The sequence below is a fragment of the Odocoileus virginianus genome, chromosome 12 (genome assembly GCF_023699985.2).
Source record: "Odocoileus virginianus isolate 20LAN1187 ecotype Illinois chromosome 12, Ovbor_1.2, whole genome shotgun sequence".
Taxonomy (NCBI): Eukaryota; Metazoa; Chordata; class Mammalia; order Artiodactyla; family Cervidae; genus Odocoileus; species Odocoileus virginianus.
The window spans coordinates 3,133,357-3,153,076 of record NC_069685.1 but is presented as its reverse complement, the minus strand read 5'-3'; the positions used below and the strand labels follow the sequence as shown (position 1 = coordinate 3,153,076).

The 19,720-nt window shown below is 41.0% G+C and overlaps 1 protein-coding gene across 1 annotated transcript in view; it reads right to left on the bottom strand.

Moving 5' to 3' along the window:
• DCHS2 (dachsous cadherin-related 2) overlaps window positions 1–19,720 on the bottom strand; it is a 300,517-nt gene that overhangs the window by 65,131 nt on the left and 215,666 nt on the right. The window contains 1 exon segment of the mRNA XM_070474720.1: window positions 14,243–15,100. Within this exon segment, the coding sequence (XP_070330821.1) occupies window positions 14,243–15,100 (858 nt within the window).

Below are 19,720 nucleotides of genomic sequence, written 5' to 3'. Positions count from 1 at the left end.
ATTCTTCCCAATCCCACCACGGAAGGCTCTATGAGCACTGTAGCCCCACTCCCAGAGTGTGGCACCCCACCCCTCACCCAACTCACTTCTGCTTTGGGGATACATCTCTCACTGAGCTAACCTCCACTTTTCAGTCCTTATCTTCCCTCAGCTGTAAATTAGATAACGTTGACCACCCCCTGCTTCTTTAATGCGTCACTTTGCTGTTTCTCTAACACCACCCTCCCAGCAGTGCCCTGGAAATCCATCTCAATATCTTTTGTGGATATATTACATCTCAACTCCTGTAAAATACCGGCATTACTTTGGATTTCTTCTCAGCCCACTATCTACCCCCACCGTTGACTTGCACACATAATGAATGGGAGTTTCTGCTGATTCACAATGTCTGGTCTACCTTCAAAGATGAGGGGGAAGGTAGATGTCCAGGCATCAGTAATTTTTAAAAGCTTCCCAGGTAACCCTATGTGCAGCCAGGACTGACAACCTTGGCTCTAAATAGTTAGCAAGTCCCAGTGAAGCTGTCTTAAGAAACACTGGGGACCACATTCCCTCTTATCTTCCCCTGTTACTTGTGTGTTAGTTGCTCAGTCATGCCCAACTCTTTGCAACCCCATGGACTATAGCTTGCCAAGCTCCTCTGTCCATGAAATTCTCCAGGCAAGAATACTGGAGTGGGTTGCCATTCCTTTCTCCAGGGAATCTTCCTGACCCGGGCATTGAACCCAGGTCTCCTGCACTGCAGGCAGACTTCACCATCTGAACCCCTAGGGAAAAACAGGCTTCCCGACCACTGCAGTTCACTTGGGCCCTGGACGTTTACCACGTGGATGACCACAGTATCCTCCTAGCTCATCTCCCTTTCTCAAACCACTCTTCTTCACAAGCCCTTCAAAGTCAGCTTTCTACAATATGGGAGCTTGTTCTGTTACTCCTTTGACAACTGAGAGGCCATCAGTCTCTCTCCGGTCCAGCTCATCACTGGAAAGCTCACGAGCGCCTCTCTCCAGGTCCTGCATGCTGGGTGCCGCACAGAAGGTAAGCTTACCGCAAGCCCATGAGTCCATGAGCCTCCGTGCTGGCCACTTACCTTGCCCAAAGCTAAGTGTCTTCCTCGTCTTTTTTCTGGCCTGGTTTTATTCTCACTCAGGCATAAGCTTTTTGTCTTTTTAGAAGTACAGCAGTTAAATGATAAAATTATTTCAACAAATATTTGGTGAACCCCTACTAGGAGCAAGCTCTTTCCTGGTTCTGCCTTCCATAAAAGGGAAGCTTTTCCAAAGTACTCCTGGCTATATTTTCATCTCTGTGATAACTGTTACTAACAATGAAAGTAAAATGTTTTATAGATTATGAAGTGCTTATTTGATCATCAAAACTGTCTTGTAAGAGAAGAGATGAAAGGAATATTCAAGGGTCTTTACAAGGCTGACCATTTGTTTCCTATACCTTTAGAAAATGAGTATTGGGTGCATAACATTGTGTACACAGTCACCATTTATCTGGCATCCTCGAGAATAGAGATGAGTACTCTTTAAGAATTTAAAGCAAATGAAGCAGAGTTAGTTTTACACAGCACAACTTTGATGTGCAAAGAAAAAAAAGCATTTCTGTACTTTCTCATGATGGGTGTAATATTCCTTAGGAGCACCACGACTGACAGGCTATTCACGTCTTCTGAGGCTTGAAGCAGTCCCGTCAGGTAAGGTAGAGGCTCTAGACTTGTGCTCAGTCTTTGAGGCTTCCTCCTTCACTGCTGCTCGAAGATGTCACCAGCTGGAGGAGACTTGCAGTGAGGAGGTGGGGCCTATGTGTGCTGTCCACTGGCTCTTAGGATTTGTCTCCAGGCAATGAGTCTGGTCTTCCATGTCAACATGTTCAGGTTCAGAACTCTACCCTGCTGGCCTGGCCCCACTGAAGCTGCTTTTGATGCTGCAGTTTTCTGGTGCCTGGCATGCTGTGTAACCCTGGGTTTTGGCTATCTATCCAAAGACTTGGGGAGGGGCTCATCTCATCACTGGCGGATGGTCCTCATGACAAGACTGTTGGCCTCTACTCTGCATTAATCTGCATCTGGGAATGTTGGGACTATGGGAGGTCTTTTGGGCCTTGCAAGAGGCAAACAAGAATGGAACATTTGCTTGTGCCTTCTCTTGACCTCCATGTGTTATCCACTTGAATCTGCTTTCACTTACGTGTGTTAGGAAAAAGCTATCCCAGGAAGCATCATCCTCCCAGAGTTCCAAAGTGTCGTCTGCTTTTAGCTTCTCCTTTAGGCTGCTCTCACTGGCTCCCAAGGTGGAAAGCTTCGGGGAAGAGCGTCAGGATGCTCATAGCTAACCACGTGTTTCCTACATCTTTTCTTCCAGCCCTTCCTGCACTCTCCAACAGCATGAAGGAATGGGCTTTCTTTTCTTTCCATTTGGCAGATTTCCTCAGGAGAAATCTCTGTTTATAGTAAGGACCACCTATTTTGCTTGTCAGAGGCAGAATATTCTTTGTTTGCATTTCTGCTTAACTATCCTAATGAGTCCAAAATAAGTGAATGCATCTCACAGAATAGGTGGAAAGTCTTATCCACAGATAGGCAATATAGCAAAGAGTAGAAATATAGTAAAAAAGAAAAATATTAACTCTCAGGAAAAGAACAAAGTTGGATGAATAGGACTACTTGACTTCAAGACCATAAAACTACAGTAAACAAGATGAAAGGATAAGACAAATAGATCAATGGAACAGAATACAGAGCCTCAAAAATAGACATATGTAAATACAGTCAACTGATCTTTGGCAAAAGAGCAAAGGCAATACAATGGATAGCCTTTTCAACAAATGGTGGAGGGACGCTGGGCTTCCACATGCAAAAAAAAAAAAAAAAAAGAATCTATACAAGGACCTTATGCCTTATAAAAAATTAAGTCAACATGGGTCATGGACCTGAATTCAAAATGCTAAAACACAAAACTCCTAGAGGCTGGAGAAAATTTAGTTGACTCTGGGTTTGGTGATAACTTTTTAGATACAATATCCCTGAAAGATGGAATTAAAATGCTGGCCTTTATTAATATTAAATTTTTCTACTCAGCAAAAGATACTGCCAAGCGAAAGACAAGACATAGACTAGGAGAATATTTTTGCAAAAGACATATCTGATAAAGGCCTATTATCCAGAATATACAAAGAACTCAACAATCACAAACAACCGGCTTAAAAATCAACAAAAGACCTTCAAAATCACTCACAAAAGAAGATATACAGGTGGAAAGTAAGCATACGAAAATATTCACATCACATTTCATCATGGAAATGCAAACTAAAATGACATACAACCATGTATCTATTAGAATGGCTAAAACTTGGAACACCGACAACATCATACGCTGGCAAGGATATGGAGCAAGAGGAATTCTCATTCATTGATTGCTGGTGGAAGAGAAAAACGGTACAACTGCTTTGGAAGACAGTTTGGCACTTTCTGACAAGATTAAATATAGTCTTACCATAATATCCAGGAATCATACTCCTTGAAGTTCACCCAAAGGAGTTGGAAATTTCTGTCTACACAAAAGCTGTATGCTAGTTATTACAGAAATTTATTCATAACTGCCAAAACTTCAAAGCAACCAAGATGTCCTTCAGTAGATGGGTATATAAACTGCAATATCTAGACAATGGAATAGCAATTGAATAGTAATTCAGTGCTGAAAAGAAATGAGCTCTCAAGCAACCAATAGACATGGAGGAACATTATATGCATATCACTAAGTAAAAGAAGCTAACCTGAAAAGGCTACATACTATATGATTCCAACTATATATGACATATTGTAAAAGGCAAAACTATAGAGACAGTAACAAGCTCAGTGGTTGCCTGGGTTTGGGCAGGGAGTATGGGGAAAAGGATGGATAGGAAAAGTGTGTTTTTTTAGGCAGAGAATCTACTCTGTATGATATAATAATGGTGTATACATGTTACTATATTATCTAAACTCATCTGTCCTTTTATACAGTTCATGAGGTTCTCATGGCAAGTATACTGGGATGGTTTGCTATTGCCTCCTCCAGAGCTGGCTTAAAACTAAATATTCAAAAAAAACCAAACCTAAGATCATGGCATCCAGCCCCATTACTTCATGGCAAATAGAGGGGGAAAAGGTGGAAGTAGTGACAGATTTCCTCTTCTTAGGCTCTAAAACCACTGCAGCTGGGACTGCAGCCATGAAATCAGAAGCCATTTGTTTCTTAGCAGGTCTATGACAAACCTAGACATAGGTTTAACACATTTAGACATGTGTTAAAAAGCACACACTACTCTGCTGACAAAAGTCCATATAATTAAGGCAATGGTCTTCCCAGTGGTCACTTATGGTAGTGACAGCTGGACTATAAGGAAGGTGGAGCACCGAAGAATTGATGCCTTTGAACTGTGGATCTGGAGAAGACTCCTGAGAGTCCCTTGGACAGCAAGTCAAGGACAAAGCAGTCAATGTTAAGGGAAATCAACCCTGAATATTCATTGGAAGGACTGATGCTGAAGCTGAAACTCCAGTATCTTGGTCATCTGATGTGAACAGCTGACTTACTGGAAAAGTCCCTGATTCTGGGAAAGATTAAGGGCAGAAGGAGAAGAAAGCATCAAAGGATGAGATGGCTGGATGGCATCACCGATGCAACGGACCTGAACTTGGGCAAACTCTGGGAGATGCAGAGGGACAGGGAGGCCTGGCTGCAGTCCATGGGGTTGCAGAGACTAGGACATGACTGGGCAACCGAACAACATTTACACCCATAGAATGTACAACACCAAGGGTGAACCCTAAAGAAAACTGGAAACTTTGGGAGATTACGATGAATCAATGTAGGTTCACAGATTTTAGCAAATGTATCACTCTGGAGTGGAGAAGTAAATGGCAGCCCACTCCAGTATTCCTGCCTGGGAGATTCCATGAACAGAGGTGCCTGGAGGGCCACCGTCTACGATGTCACAAGAGTCAGACTAACCACCATCACCATCACTCTGGGAAGGATGCTGATAATGAGGGAGGGAATGAATGAGTCATTGGGGCAAAGCATACATGGGAAACCTCTGTGCTTTCCCCTCAATTTGGCTGCGTACTTAAATATTTGTTAAAAAGTAGCTGTTAAAAATATTAACTCTGTTACATCTCTAAACAAAATATACTAGTTAAGAAGAGAGCTAAACAAAATCACCTGAAGGAACAGAATCATTCCTAGGGCAGAAGGCTTGATGGAGGTGTTAAGACACAAAAAGAAGGGATGTGTGATCAAAAGGAAGTCAGTGAGCAATGCAAGCCCAGAAAGTCATGAAAGCCTCATAAAATTCTACTTGGCAATGCTGAGTTCTTTCTTAAGAAAGGGTAACACAGGCTGATGACATTCAATGTGTGAATTATATCCTACATGAACTATATAAGATTAACAAGCAACCTTCTGAGTATAATTTGGTTTCCTGTGTCCTTTTCCCCAGAGAGAGCTGGTCATTCTGAAATGACTACTGTAATCCACAGGGCAATTATAATTTTTCTATGAGTAAAAATAACTGTAAAAATGAAAGTATTAGTCACTTTGTTGTATCTGACTCTTTGCGACCTCATGGACTATAGCTTGCCAGGCTCCTCTGTCTATGGAATGCTCCAGGCAAGAATATTGGAGTGGGTAGCCATTTCCTTCTCCAGGGATCTTTCTGATCCAGGGATCAAACTTGGGTCTCTTGCATTGCAGGCAGACTCTTTGCCATCTGAGCCACGGGGGCCTAGGAGAATTGTACTCTGGTTTATATATCAGTCCCCTTTCTAACGGTGAGTGACCCCCAACCTCAAGGGAAGAACTCCTTGGTTTGCTAAGATTAGGTCTTGAGCCTATATAGCTGAGGCTCAGATGTCGGACTGGGGTTAATTCACAAAATGAAAACTGCCTTGTGAGATGTTCACCTTCTTTTGAAAGGACTTTCTCTTCCTCTCTCCTCTGGAGCCACCTTAGAGTCATAAGTAAGGTGATGGAATTCGACACTGTTAGCCAACTGTAACTTAGAGGGCAATCATTCCAATAAATTCCATTCCAAATAGGAGACCAGCTTTAAAGAGCGAATAGAAATGAGAGATATTGTTTGCTTCCTTCTTTTCATTATCATAAAGTGTTATATATTGGACCCTGTTCCAAAAGTTGTGGATGACATAGAGACATCACTTCCAAAATTATGGGAACTCTGACACCTTGTAAAATATAGTTATTATCTGCTTTGGAGACCAAGTAAAACAGAGAGGACTCGTAGGGTTTTAAAAACTGCAAATATTTCATTGCTGTTAAATAATTGCTAAGTAACTGTCAGGAAGCATTTAACAGGAGGCTTCCTGTGTGCTGTTTTGGATCTGTCAGGAATCCTCTGTTTCTTATTAATTCCTGAATATTCAGGGATTAAGAGGAGAGGCAAGCCTCTCCTGGGGCTGAGGAATCCAGGCATCTCCTTTGTTAGTTTTTCAATACAGTGATAAGTACCCTCTTCCTTCTTAGGAACCATAGGGTAAAAGTGAATGTTTACAACTCTCTCTCTCTCTTTAATATGGATCGCCTTATGTTTTGTAAGTCTGGAATTTTAATCTTTATCTTTGCTGAGAATAACTACCTTGTAAGACAGTATATATGCCCACACCATGTTGATTAAAACACCTTTGCTCCATCAGAGCTTGGGTCCCCGTGTCTTTCTTTCTTTCTCTCTCTCTCTCTATTTCTGGCTGATTCCCTGGAGCACGAAAGCCAGCTGCGTAGCCTAGGGAATATCAGCCTCTTTCCTTCTTTCACTTTCTCATCGTCAACTCCGGACCACCACGTTCCGGTCCAATAAAGGACCAACAAGTAACTATTAGCTGCTCTGGTGAGAATTTATGCTCAGCTAACTTTATGAAATTCAATTAAGGATTTGGGGCAGAAAGAAGACAACAGTAACAATGAAAACTGTGACCAGTAGACTCTTATGACGTCACTTGATCCTTATGGTTTCCCTGTGAATCAGTTGTTTCCATCTCCACTTTCTGGAAGGAGTAGGAAAGCTGTCCAGCCTGGGCAGGAGAGCAATAGAGATACCCTCAGCTATACTAACTCCTATGCTATTTCCATTCTCCACATACATGTGCCCAACCTGATCTACTGTAGGAGCCAGAATTCTGGATCTATGGCAAAGGGCCAGAAGATGGGTTTTCCTCCAAAATATCAAGATCTAATTTATTTAGTAGACAACGTTAAATGTATTTTAATACTTAGAATGCCCTCAGACATCATTATGTTAATTTTATCTCAAGTTTTTCAATGTCTGACTAGTCATTTTTAATCAAGGTATCAATGCAATTCATAATTTCAATTTTTCCTCTCATAGTAATTATTTAAAAATGCATGAAACTGTAGGAAGTCCACATTGGGGAATAGCTGCTGATTAACCCTTACTGGTATAACCAAAGCTTTGGAAGTGAAAGAGAAGAAATAAAAGCTGAAGGAGCATGAAAATGGTTCAATGCATTAGAATGTTATGGACAACTAAGTGGTTTATCTTCCACTTCAGAAAAATTCAGAATGGTTATATTTCTCCTCATGCAGATAGAAAAGGAAGACTAAGTGGTAAGAGAAAGGGTGGGGAACCACTTGAGCTTCAGCTTTTCTTGCCACCTTGCAGTACGTCTAACCTCTCTCTTACAGGCAACTGGCACCTTCTGTGATGACTCTTTCTATGAAAAAGTGAATATTTCATGACATAAAGAGATTTTATCTACCAAAGGGCTGCATCTAAAATGGTATAAGCTATAAAAATTATTTATATATATAATTAAACTATATTCTTTTTTAAACAATTGAAGTGTTAAGTTTAATGCTGTCAATAGAAAGATACAATATTAATTGAAATTCAAACTTGTGGGCTTTCCAAGAAATGTTAAATAAATATAAAATAGAGTTGTTTTAATTTTTATTTTCTTAAAAAGAATCTAAATGTTAAAAACAGTTTAAAATGATTAAAACTTAGGATAGTACAAAAAATAATTAACTCAGATGTCAAGTGTTCCTACTGACAGGCCATTTAAACCACAGAAAATGTAAACTTCCAATAGGCAGCTTCCAATATTTCTCATCTGAAAATAAAGACCAAAATTGCAGGCATACTGGAGAGGGAAGCAAAGCTGGAAGTTACAAAATGCTATGAAATAATTTATGTTAAGGCCGTTTAAACACTAATCAATGGATTTACAATGTTTTAAAACCATTGGAAGAAGAAGGCAATGAGGATACACAGAAGAACTATACAAAAAAGATCTTCATGACCCAGATAACCATGTGGAGTGATCACACACCTAGAGCCAGACATCCTGGAATGTGAAGTCAAGTGGGCCTTAGGAAGCATCACTACAAATACAGCTAGTGGGGGTGATGGAATTCCAGTTGAGCTATCTCAGATCCTAAAAGATGATGCTGCAAAGTGCTGCACTCAATATGCCAGCAAATTTGGAAAACTCAGCAGTGGCCACAAGACTAGAAAAGGTCAGTTTTCAAACTACTGCACAACTGCACTCATCACACACGCTAGCAAAGTAATGCTCAAAATTCTCCAAGCCACGCTTCAACGGTATGTGAATCCTGAACTTCCAGAGGCTCAAGTTGGATTTAGAAAAGGCAAAGGAAACACAGATCAAACTGCCAACATCCACTGGATCGTCAAACAAGGAAGAGAGTTCCATAAAAACATGTATTTCTGCCTCAGTGACTATGACGAAGTCTTTGACTGTGTGGATCACAAAACACTGTGGGAAATTCTTAAAGAGATGGGAATACCAGACCACCTTACCTGCTTCCTGAGAAACCTGTATGCAGGTCAAGAAGCAACAGTTAGAACAGGGCACGGAACAATGGACTGGTTCCAAATTGGGAAAGCAGTACGTCAAGGCTGTATACTGTCACCCTGCTTATTTAACTTATATGCAGGGTACATCATGAGAAATGCCAGGCTGGATGAAGCACAAGCTGGAATCAAGATTGCCAGGAGAAATATCAATAACCTCAAATACGTAGATGACACCACTCTTATGGCAGAAAGCAAAGAAGAACTAAAGGGCCTCTTGAAGAAAGTAAAAGAGGAGAGTGAAAAAGTTGGCTTAAAACTCAATATTCAATAAACGAAGATCATGACATCTATCACTTGAAGTCTTATCACTTCAAGGCAAATAGATGAGGAAACAATGGAAATAGTGAAAGACTATTTTCTTGGGCTCCAAAATCACTTCAGATTATTATTGCAGCCATGAAACGAAAAGACACTTGCTCCTTGGAAGAAGAGTTACGACCAACCTAGACAGCATATTAAAAAACAGAGACATTACTTTGCCAACAAAGGTCCATCTAGTCAAAGCTACGGTTTTTCCAGTAGTCATGTATGGATGCGAGAGTTAGACTATAAAGAAAGCTGAGCACTGAAGAATTTATGCTTTTGAACTGTGGTGTTGGAAAAGGCTCTTGAGAGTCCCTTGGACTGCAAGGAGATCAAACTTGTCCACCCTAAAGGAAATCAGTTCCGAATATTCTTTGGAAGGACTGATGTTGAAGCTGAAACTCCAATACTTTGGCCACCTGATGTGAGGAACCGACTCATTGGAAAAGACCTTGATGCTGGGAAAGATTGAAGGCAGGAGGAGAAGTGGATGACAGATGATGAGATGGTTGGATGGCATCACTGACTCAACGGACATGAGTTTGAGCAAGCTCCAGGAGTTGGTGATGGACAGGGAAGCCTGGCGTGCTGCAGTCCATGAAGCCTCAAAGGATCAGATACGACTGAGTGACTGAAATGAAATGAATGAACCCATTGGAATCAAACTTTTAAAAATCACCCTTTGGTGCCCTTGATATTATCTGGCAGAATTCACACTTCAGGCAAAGCTTCGGCCAGATGAAATGTTAATCAATGTTTTACGCACCTCGTCAGTGTTGTCCACTGGGGCCTAGGAAATCCTGCTGACATGAGTGTAGATTAGTTGCAATGAATCAGATTCAACAGCCTTCTTAACCATCATGCTTTCCTTTCTTGTTCTGCTTCCTGTCATACAGCTTTTAGGCTACTCCCCCTATAAGCTCCATACCCTTCACACATGTCATAGCTACTCTTCAAAACAAGATCTCAACCTATTGTTTTAGATGTTTTATAATGCATTCCTACCTGGATATTTATGGATAACATATGCTTACTGCCAGAATATTTCTAACCTTGTCTATGTGTAAGATTGATAAACAAAATTTTTAAACTGTTAAGCTCTATTTAAAAGGTTGCAGTCAAGTTTAATTCAATAATTCTAAATGCAAGAAGATTAAGAAGGATGACTTTGATCAGAGGTCAAAGAAAACACAATGATGCAACAGCAGAATAAAGTCTTCCCACCCATGTATTCTGGTTTCCCTGGTGGCTCAGTTGGTAAAGAGTCTGCCTGCAATGCTGGAGACATGGGTTTGATCCATGGGTTGGGAAGATGCCCTGGAGAAGGAAATGGCAACCCACTCCAATATTCTTGCCTGAGAAATCTCATGGGCAGAGGAGTCTGGTGGGCTACAATCCAAGGGGGTCTCAAGAGTCAGACATGACTTAGTGACTAAACCACCACCACCCATGTGTTCATCAGCTTTTCTGCCTGAATCTGCAGCAGGGGGCCCACCTTCAGAGGTCAGAAAGTAATTTAGTCTTCCACCCTAATTTTCTTTTTTATCTCAGACCAGGTTACTATTAACCATACCGATTAATTCCAAATGTTATGGTTTGGGGTAGATAGAAGATTGAGTGATGAGAAACCAACCAAAATAAGGGTAGCTTCCTCCCGTAAAGGCTGCCTCCTATCAGCAGAGCGAATCTTGGACAAAGAAATGAATGGCATGTTGAAAAAATGAAAACAGGTACAACAGTTTTCCTTCTATCCATGGCAGTTTTCATTAGTGTTATTATTAAATTGTTTCTTAATTCAACCATAAACATTATTAAACTTCCTAATCCATAACTTAATTTCATATTGGGCTTTTCTTGGGATGCCTTAGATATGGGCTTTTTGGGGGGGTTAATCCTACAAAGAAATTGATTCTGGGTGACTTCAGAAATGATATCTTAATAGGAAATGGCCAGACACATTACTTAATTTTTAGAAGTTTCATTTACTAATGTGAACAAGTGTGATAATGACAGTTGACTTAGTCTATGCCAGTTCTTTTGAGGGATAATTTACTTGATGCCTACTACCCTGCAGAATTTGTATTGGGTGAGAATATTCACTAACAGTGGTTGGAAATCTCATTATGTGAAGAATAACTGAATGAACTAGAGAAAGGAAAACTATTTTCAGTAAAAGTCAAAGACCTCCCAGCGATCTTCTTCTTTTTGTCTTCTGACTTCATCTTTTACCATTCTTCCCCTTGCTTACTCTGCTTCAGCCACACGGCCCCCTCTACTGTTCACTCAACAGACCAGGAGAGCTCCTACGGGATCCCTCCTCTTTTTCTTTGGACATGCTCTCCTCCTACAGATACGAATGGTTACCTCCTCTCTTTATGTCTTTGCCCAAAATTTCTCTTGCTCAGTAATGCCAGTCCTAACTTGCCTTCTAAAACTGCCCTCGTGCCCACCCCCAGGACTCCTGCTGTCTCTTCATGTCACAGGTTTTAACGCCAGCTAACATACACTCACGTATGGACTGTGGAGAAAGCTGAGCGCTGAAGAACTGATGCTTTGGAACTGTGGTGTTGGAGAAGACTCTTGGGAGCCCCTTGGACTGCAAGGAGATCCAACCAGTCCATCCTAAAGGAGATCAGCCCTGGGTGTTAATTGGAAGGACTGATGTTGAAGCTGAAACTCCAATACTTTGGCCACCTGATGGGAAGAGCTGACTCATTGGAAAAGACCCTGATGCTGGGAGGGATTGGGGGCAGGCGGAGAAGGGGACGACAGAGGATGAGATGGTTGGATGGCATCACTGACTCGATGGGCATGAGTCTGAGTAAACTCCAGGAGTTTGTGATGGACAGGGAGGCCTGACGTGCTGCAATTCATGGGGTTGCAAAGAGTCAGACATGACTGAGCGACTGAACTGAACTGAACTGAATATACACTATGTTTTAGCTATTTATTACATTCACTGATATTGTCTCTTTACCCCTGCTGGAATGTAAGCCTCTCAAGAACAAGCATCTTTGTCTTTTGGTTCACTACATATCCCAATAGAAAAGTACCTGGCACATAATATTCAATAGAATTTTTGTTGAAGGAGCAAATAAAACATATAAGGAACAGATTGTGTAGATCAGTGGAATACTCCAGATGGCAGGACTAGAATTTATGGACATACATAAATGAGGCAGATCTGGGTTTAACACAGGAACTACTTACCAAACTTGGAAAGAGTTTTCCAACTTTGTCATGTAATCAAATCACCTACAGAGCGTTAAAAATGACAGCTCCTGGATCCCAGAACTACTGAAGCAGAACCGTCTGCAATCATCAGAGACTGCTTGTTTCATACCCAAGTTCAAGAACCATTGTCCTAGACTCTCAATCACTCAAATATTCAAGTAGAGACCGAAAGGTCATGCGTTAAGGAAAAAAATGTTTATATGTTCACTGCAGATAAAAGCTGGACTTAAAAATTCTGTGATTTTATCAAATTCATTTCAAGATGGATTAATATATTTTGTGCTGTATTATTTAGCACAAATATATTAATTATTATTATTTAGAAAAATTTGCCTTCCTTTCAATCAGGCTCTTCTCTGGAGTTAGGATGCATAGCTCTCACAAGGAAAGGAAACACAGCTCTATGGAGAACCTCATATTTAACATTTAACTCTTCTGTGGAATTCTCATTACACCTAAGAATGTAGGTGGAAATTTCTAGTTATTTTGGAAGATGTTATTATTTCATTTAATGAAGGTAACTGCAATTTACCCCTAATAATGTTTAGAATCATAAGAGGCCTTCTGAATAAGCAGCCCTTGAGATAACCATAATTCAAAAGAAGATCAAACTGGGGTTAACAATACGTAACTGAAAAGAATCCTAACTTGACGTTCAATATTAAGTCGAATATTCTCTTTTTATAGAGAATATAATGTATAACAAATGTGTAATAATGTGTAACAAATATTTTCACTATGAAGTAAATAAATCAATTTCAGAAAAATGCAAGTTGCCTTTTAAACGGTGGTTGTTTTAGGTATGAATAAAGTGAAATTGAATCCAGAATGACAAAGCAAAAACAAAGAACAACTGGAGAAATCAAACAGCACACATCGGACTTACCGGAAGCAAACTCCTGCTCCCGCAAGCCTGGCATCCATGTGCTTTGCCCTCTGGCTGGCTCAAAGATTCAGAAGGTTTGTATTTCAACTCTCTAGTTAGATATAATCACCTAGATGGGATTTCTTTCCATTCACAACTGTCTGCAAATGGGTTTTTTTGCTTTAGGGTAGAAAGATCATTGGAACTAATTATGCTTCCCATTATGGCATAAATTTGAGTAGGCAAATAACTGAAAAATAATTGAGCATTATGGGGAAAAACAGTCCCCATTCACAGAAGCCTGTTCTGAGTAGCATAATCTTGCCGAATTCTTTGAAGATCAGATATCACTGCACTGTTTGAAAGTAATGCTGATCGTATCAAGATGAAGTAATAATAAGAAAAACAGCACTTCCTTAAAATTACACACAGATTCTGAGTCAGATACTGTTTTAAGGGCTTTATATTCGGCTCATTCGGTCCTCAGAACACCCTAATGAGGTAGGTACCAAACTCATTCCTAATTTGCAGGTTGGGAAACGGAGGCCGAGAGAGCCAGCTTCCCAAGGACACACAGTGGCAGTCACTGAACCACAACATATTTCACCTTTCACTGTATTTCCAGGAAAGTCATTTAGGAAATGCAGTTGTTCAGGATGCATAAACATTTAAATAAAAGTGGTTTTTTTTTTTAGATTTTAAACTTAAACTTCAAGAGTCCTGAATGATTTCAATGTTTTTATTAGTTTTTGCTGTCCTGAAAGGGGTGTGAATATGTTACTGTATTTGAGCATATTTTCCTAATGACATATTCTGAATGAAAATTCTAATGTCAAGAATTGGCTGGACTCAGAAATTCATAACTGAATTTGTGATAGCACTAGCTCTATAATCCTTAGTTTTAAGCATTTTGCCCAAACTGGGACACTGGACACTCACCTGCCTCACAATTTTCAGGCACGATCCCTTTATACAGATGCTGGCTGAAGGAAATCCTTACATCTTCTCCCTCCATGTGAATGACCAAGAGACCAGTGGTTGTCCTGGCTGGGACCCCCTGATCCACAGCTTTTAACTGCAGCCAGATAGGAAAATATTCTGAAGATGGAATTTGCTGAAGTTGAATTGCTCCTGTGTATTCATTAATAGAAAACATTGACTGGGGCTCTGAAAAGCTGAACATGACGGTACCATTGGGCCCCGAGTCTGGGTCACTGGCTCTGAGGATGGCAGCTGTCTGGTTTGTAGGTGACTGAGAAGAAAGAAAAATATCAAGGGGGTTCTGTTCCCAAACTGGATCGTTGTCATTGACATCAGTGACATGTACTTTGATAAGCACCGTGGTGCTTCGTGAGCCGTGGACACCACAGTCTCTGGCCACAGCCTTAAACACGTGCTCAGACCTGGCTTCCCGGTCAAGGGCGCGGCTGGTTCTCAGCGTGCCTGCCACGGGATCGATGGTGAATGCCCCGGAAGCTTCATGCACCAGAGAATACCTGGTTTGCCCGTTCGGGCCCTCATCCTTGTCCGCAGAGGAGAGCACGAGAACCGTGGTTCCCACCTGAGCGTCCTCTCTCACAGAAGCCTGGTACCGGAGCCTGGGGAAGGAAGGGCTGTGGTCATTGTCGTCCAGAACTCTGACCTGCAGCTGCGCCGTGGAGCTTTGCGGCGGGCTCCCCAGATCGGCACACAGGATGACAAGGGTGAAGTTGCTGACTTCCTCCCGGTCCAAAGTGCGAGCGGTTGAGAGTTCTCCGGACACTTCATTAATAGCAAAGTACTCATCAATATTTCCATCTAATAAAGAAAGCAAGTTCAAAATATATTTGAATTGAAAAAGTAGCAGCTCTTTACTGTGAATATATATATTTATCCAACAAATATTTATTTATGTCCTGATTATTACAGTACACCATCATTTTTGTAAGTACATGATCAAGTCCCTACCCTCACAAAGCTTCCTGAAAATAATACTCACGGGATAAGCAAAAAATAAAATTCAACATCTATCTTAATTCAATCAGTAATTCAAACACTTGCTTTGACTGATTTGCAGCAGTGTGATTTTTTCAACTTCAACTTTTTATAGTAATATGCTTTTCCTTTTCAAAGGATTAAAATGCATATTTTACTTGAAATAAAACAATAGTAGGCAGAGCAACAGGATTCAATGTCCATTTGTAGATGGCAATCAGAAATTAGATTGATTTATAACAACATATTTTTAATTTCCCCCTTACTCACTATAGATTGAATGCTGGTTATATTACTGGAATAAGGTCCTTTTCTACATTCCATGGCCCTTTGTGCATGAACCATAACACTTCTTTCAGAGACAGTAGAACACTTGTCTATCTCTTCCATAACATAAGCAAGGATTATGTTTTATTCTTTAAAAGATGTCCCTTTTGCTATTGTACATGGTACAAAGTAGAATAAAATTTAAAAGTAAAAGTGAAAATTGCTCAGTTGTGTCTGACTCTTTGTGAATCCATGGACTTATACAGCCCATGGAATTCTCCAGGCCAGAATGCTGGAGTGGGTAGCCGTTCTCTTCTCCAGGAAATCTTCCCAACCCAGAGATCAAACCCAGGTCTCTTGCATTGCAGGCGGATTCTTTACCAGCTGAGCCACAAGGGAAGCCCTTTATGCAAGACAGCAGAAGAGACAAAGATGTAAAGAGCAGACTGTTGGACTCTGTGGGAGAAGGTGAGGGCGGCATGATTTGAGAGAATAGCAGTGAAACATGTATATTACCATATATGAAACAGATCACCAGTCCAGGTTGGATGCATGAGACAGGGTGCTCAGGGCTGGTGCACTGGGATGACCCTAAGGGATGGGATGGGGAGGGGGGTGGGAGGGGCGTTCAGGATGGGGAACACATGTACACCCATGGCTGATTCATGTCAATGTATGGCAAAAGCCACTACAATATTGTAAAGTAATTAGCCTCCAATTGAAATAAATTAATTACTTAAAAAAACACTATTAACTCAGCGATTAAAAAGCTTCCAAAGGCATTTTAAAGTCAACCTGAAGATTAGTTGGGAAAATGAAGTTCAGTGACCTACCAGCCACATTCTTGGACCAGTGGGGACCATTCCCAACAGCATGAGGACTTACTGAACCCTGCAGAGGCACATGGAGGAAGTGGAGCAGTGCTGAAAAAACAGCAGCCTCAGGCAGGAGTGGGGGCTGAGGAGCAGGGACTGCATTTGAAGGCCTTCATGAGACATGTTAATTTGTACCAAACACAGGTGATGAGACAAGTTACATTTCTCTGGCATGTGTGATTGATAAAGCCATTCATTCCCCCAGTAAACATTTTAACAACACCTGTCATGTACCAAATATGTGTTGGGACACTGGGCATATGAGGAGAGGAAGATGTGATTCTGACTTCAATGAGTTTACAGTCCAGAAGGAAAGGCACGTCTGTACCTGGACATCAAAGTACGGTGTGAAACTCACATGTGCAGGACACTGGGAGGCATAGAAGATGAGCACAGGGTCCTGCATTAGGATGGCAGAAAATGCTTATTGGAAACAGTGACACCAAACTAACTCCTAAAGGGAAGGAAGCCAGTCTACAAGTCTTAGGGGAGAGAGGGAAGAGGGTCAAACCTGGGTGAAGTCGCAGGAATATGACAAATCAATGGTTGCAAACATTTTGGTATGACTAGAATAGAGGGTCCCCTGGGTATTTGAGGGTAGAATGTAGGAAGAAAGAGGATTGACAGTGGCAAGAACATAAATCTGGAAGATAAGCAGGATATCCAATCATGAATTGCCTGTATACACTGCCAAGATGCTGGGCTTTATCTTAAAATCTACCAGGAGCCCCTGCAAGATTTTAGACAGGAAGACACTGTGAATAACATTTCTGTTTTAGGAAGAATCCTGGGCAGCAGTGTCAGAGCTTTTAGACTAGTGGAAGATAGGAGACTATCAGTGTCTGTGAGAGCAACAAGGAGAGACAGAGAGGGGAAAAAAGCAGTAAGGAAGGTAAGCCTCATGGTCTGGCTTAGGAGAAAGACTGAAGGGTGTGTAGACCAGTTGTGTTTAAAATGAGGTCTGAGGACCCTGGGGTGATATAAAACTAAGTAAGGAGTATCTGGAAACACTTAAGTTTTAGGGCAATATCCAGAAGTTTAGTTTACACATCCTTATTTCAAAAACAGCTCTGCCTGAGAAAACCCATAGGATCACAAGGGTTTGTCTTTCCCAAAATCACTTTATAATTACCCTTCTTGCAAATTATAAAAGAAAGGTTCACTTCTCACCCCTCCCAACCTGATCAAGGTGTACCAGACCAAGGTGTGAAAGTTTCTAGGCTGCCAGGTAAAGAGGCATTCCCAATATTGGTATTTCACATTGAAACAAGAACTGACTTGAATGCCTGGGGGGATATATCATTTTTTTTGGAGAGGACTTTTGCTATGAACTAAACTTTAGGGCCTGTTCTCAGCTGGTAAAGAATCTGTCTGCAATGCAGGAGACCCTGGTTCAATTCCTGGGTTGGGAAGTTCCACTGGAGAAGGGATAGGCTACCCACTCCAGTATTCTTTGGGCTTCTCTGGTAGGTCAGACAGTAAAGAATCTGCCTGCAATGCGGGAGACTGGAGTTTGAGCCCTGGGTTAGGAAGATCCCCTGGAGAAGGGAATAGCTACCCATTTCAGTACTCTGACTTCTCCAGAACAGAGGAGCCTGGCAGGCTACAGTCCATGGGGTCACAAAGACCCCTCACGACTGAGCAACTTTCACTTTCAAGTTCCTAAGTAGTAAATAAATAGATAATAAAAGCCATTAATTGATTTGGGGATACATATCAGAAGGAGTTTAAGAAATGTTACTACTATAACAACAATCTGTCTACAATGTGAAAAAACGTGAACACGGATTTTCAGTGTTTACATCTGTAACAAGATTTTTTAACAGCATATTGAGCAAAAAAGGCTGATCCCTTGAAGAAATTCTAGAAAAAGCCAGATTACGATGAGGTGAATGAAAAGGGAGTGATGTTCAGTTTTCGACACAATGATAACGAGATGCTATTGGACATGAAGATTGGGTCCTTGAGGCTATCAGGAAAAAATGCTGAAACAATTTGAAATGGAAAGAAATAATAAGTGGATATTCTATGGTAAAAATAAAGATCATTGTGTGGCCTAGTCTGGTTTTGACATCAGAATTGTCTTCCAGGTATTTTATCTTCATTGTCTTTCAGGCATTTTATCTCTGTAAATTGTTGAAAACTAAATACATAATGAAAATGGTTCAAGTTCACAGAAATCCAAATTAATTGTGTCCAGTGGAATGGCCTAGTCTGGTTTTGACATCAGAATTGTCTTCCAGGTATTTTATCTTCATTGTCTTTCAGGCATTTTATCTCTGTAAATTGTTGAAAACTAAATACATAATGAAAATGGTTCAAGTTCACAGAAATCAAAATTAATTGTGTCCAGTGGAATGGCAATGATTACTGTCCTGTGGACAGAACTCTTCTGCATTTCAGAATCCCTTATTTTCTCTCTCTGTGTGTATGTGGTGTTTCTTGTATTTCTCCTTGAACCAATTTTAACATCTTTTTGGCTTGTTTATTAACTAATGAGTTGAATAAAAACCTTTGGAAGTTGTCAGTTTTATATTTGTATGAAATCCATTATTTTCCATTTAAAAATATATCCTTTGATAGGAAGTCATAGATAGTAAGGGTGGTACAGAGCAAAGCCTACAGTTCACCACAGGACATAAAATGTGGACAAAAATGCTATTTATTTTTAGTCAAAGGTACTGATCCTGATTCTAGTTTCTCATTGCAAAAAGAAAAAAAAGTACAAAATAAAAAAATATTAGAGGGTGGGATCAAGATGGTGGAGTGGGAAGACCCTGGGCTTACCTCCTCTTAGAAAGACAAAATTACATTGATATAAAAAGAAATTCTCTCTTAAATTGACATGAAGTCTTGCAGACTTGCTCTTCTAAAACCAAGATTATAAAGGAAGAACCACAAGGACTCTGGTATTAGGGAAGAAGAAGAATAAGTCCTGTCAGGACCCACCCTTGGTGGCTAACACAGAATAAGATTTACAGGCTCAGGGATCTCTCCTGAGGGATTTGAGTCCCATATAGGGCATGCCAGTCTGGATATAAGCACGGGAATATGAGCCCTTTTCGGTAGTCTGAAAACCAGTGGGGCTTAATGGAGGCCTGGGGAAACTGAGACTCTGTTTGAGGACTGTTGACACCCTTGTTTGCTCCCAGTCCTGGCACAGTGGCAACCGGCCTGGTGCTCCGGCCAGCCCACCGTGCCCGCTGCATACACCTCGCCCCGTCCGAGATGGGCTCCGACCAGCCCGCCATGACCGCTCCATACACTTCGTCCCATCTGAGACGGGCTCTGACCAGCTCAC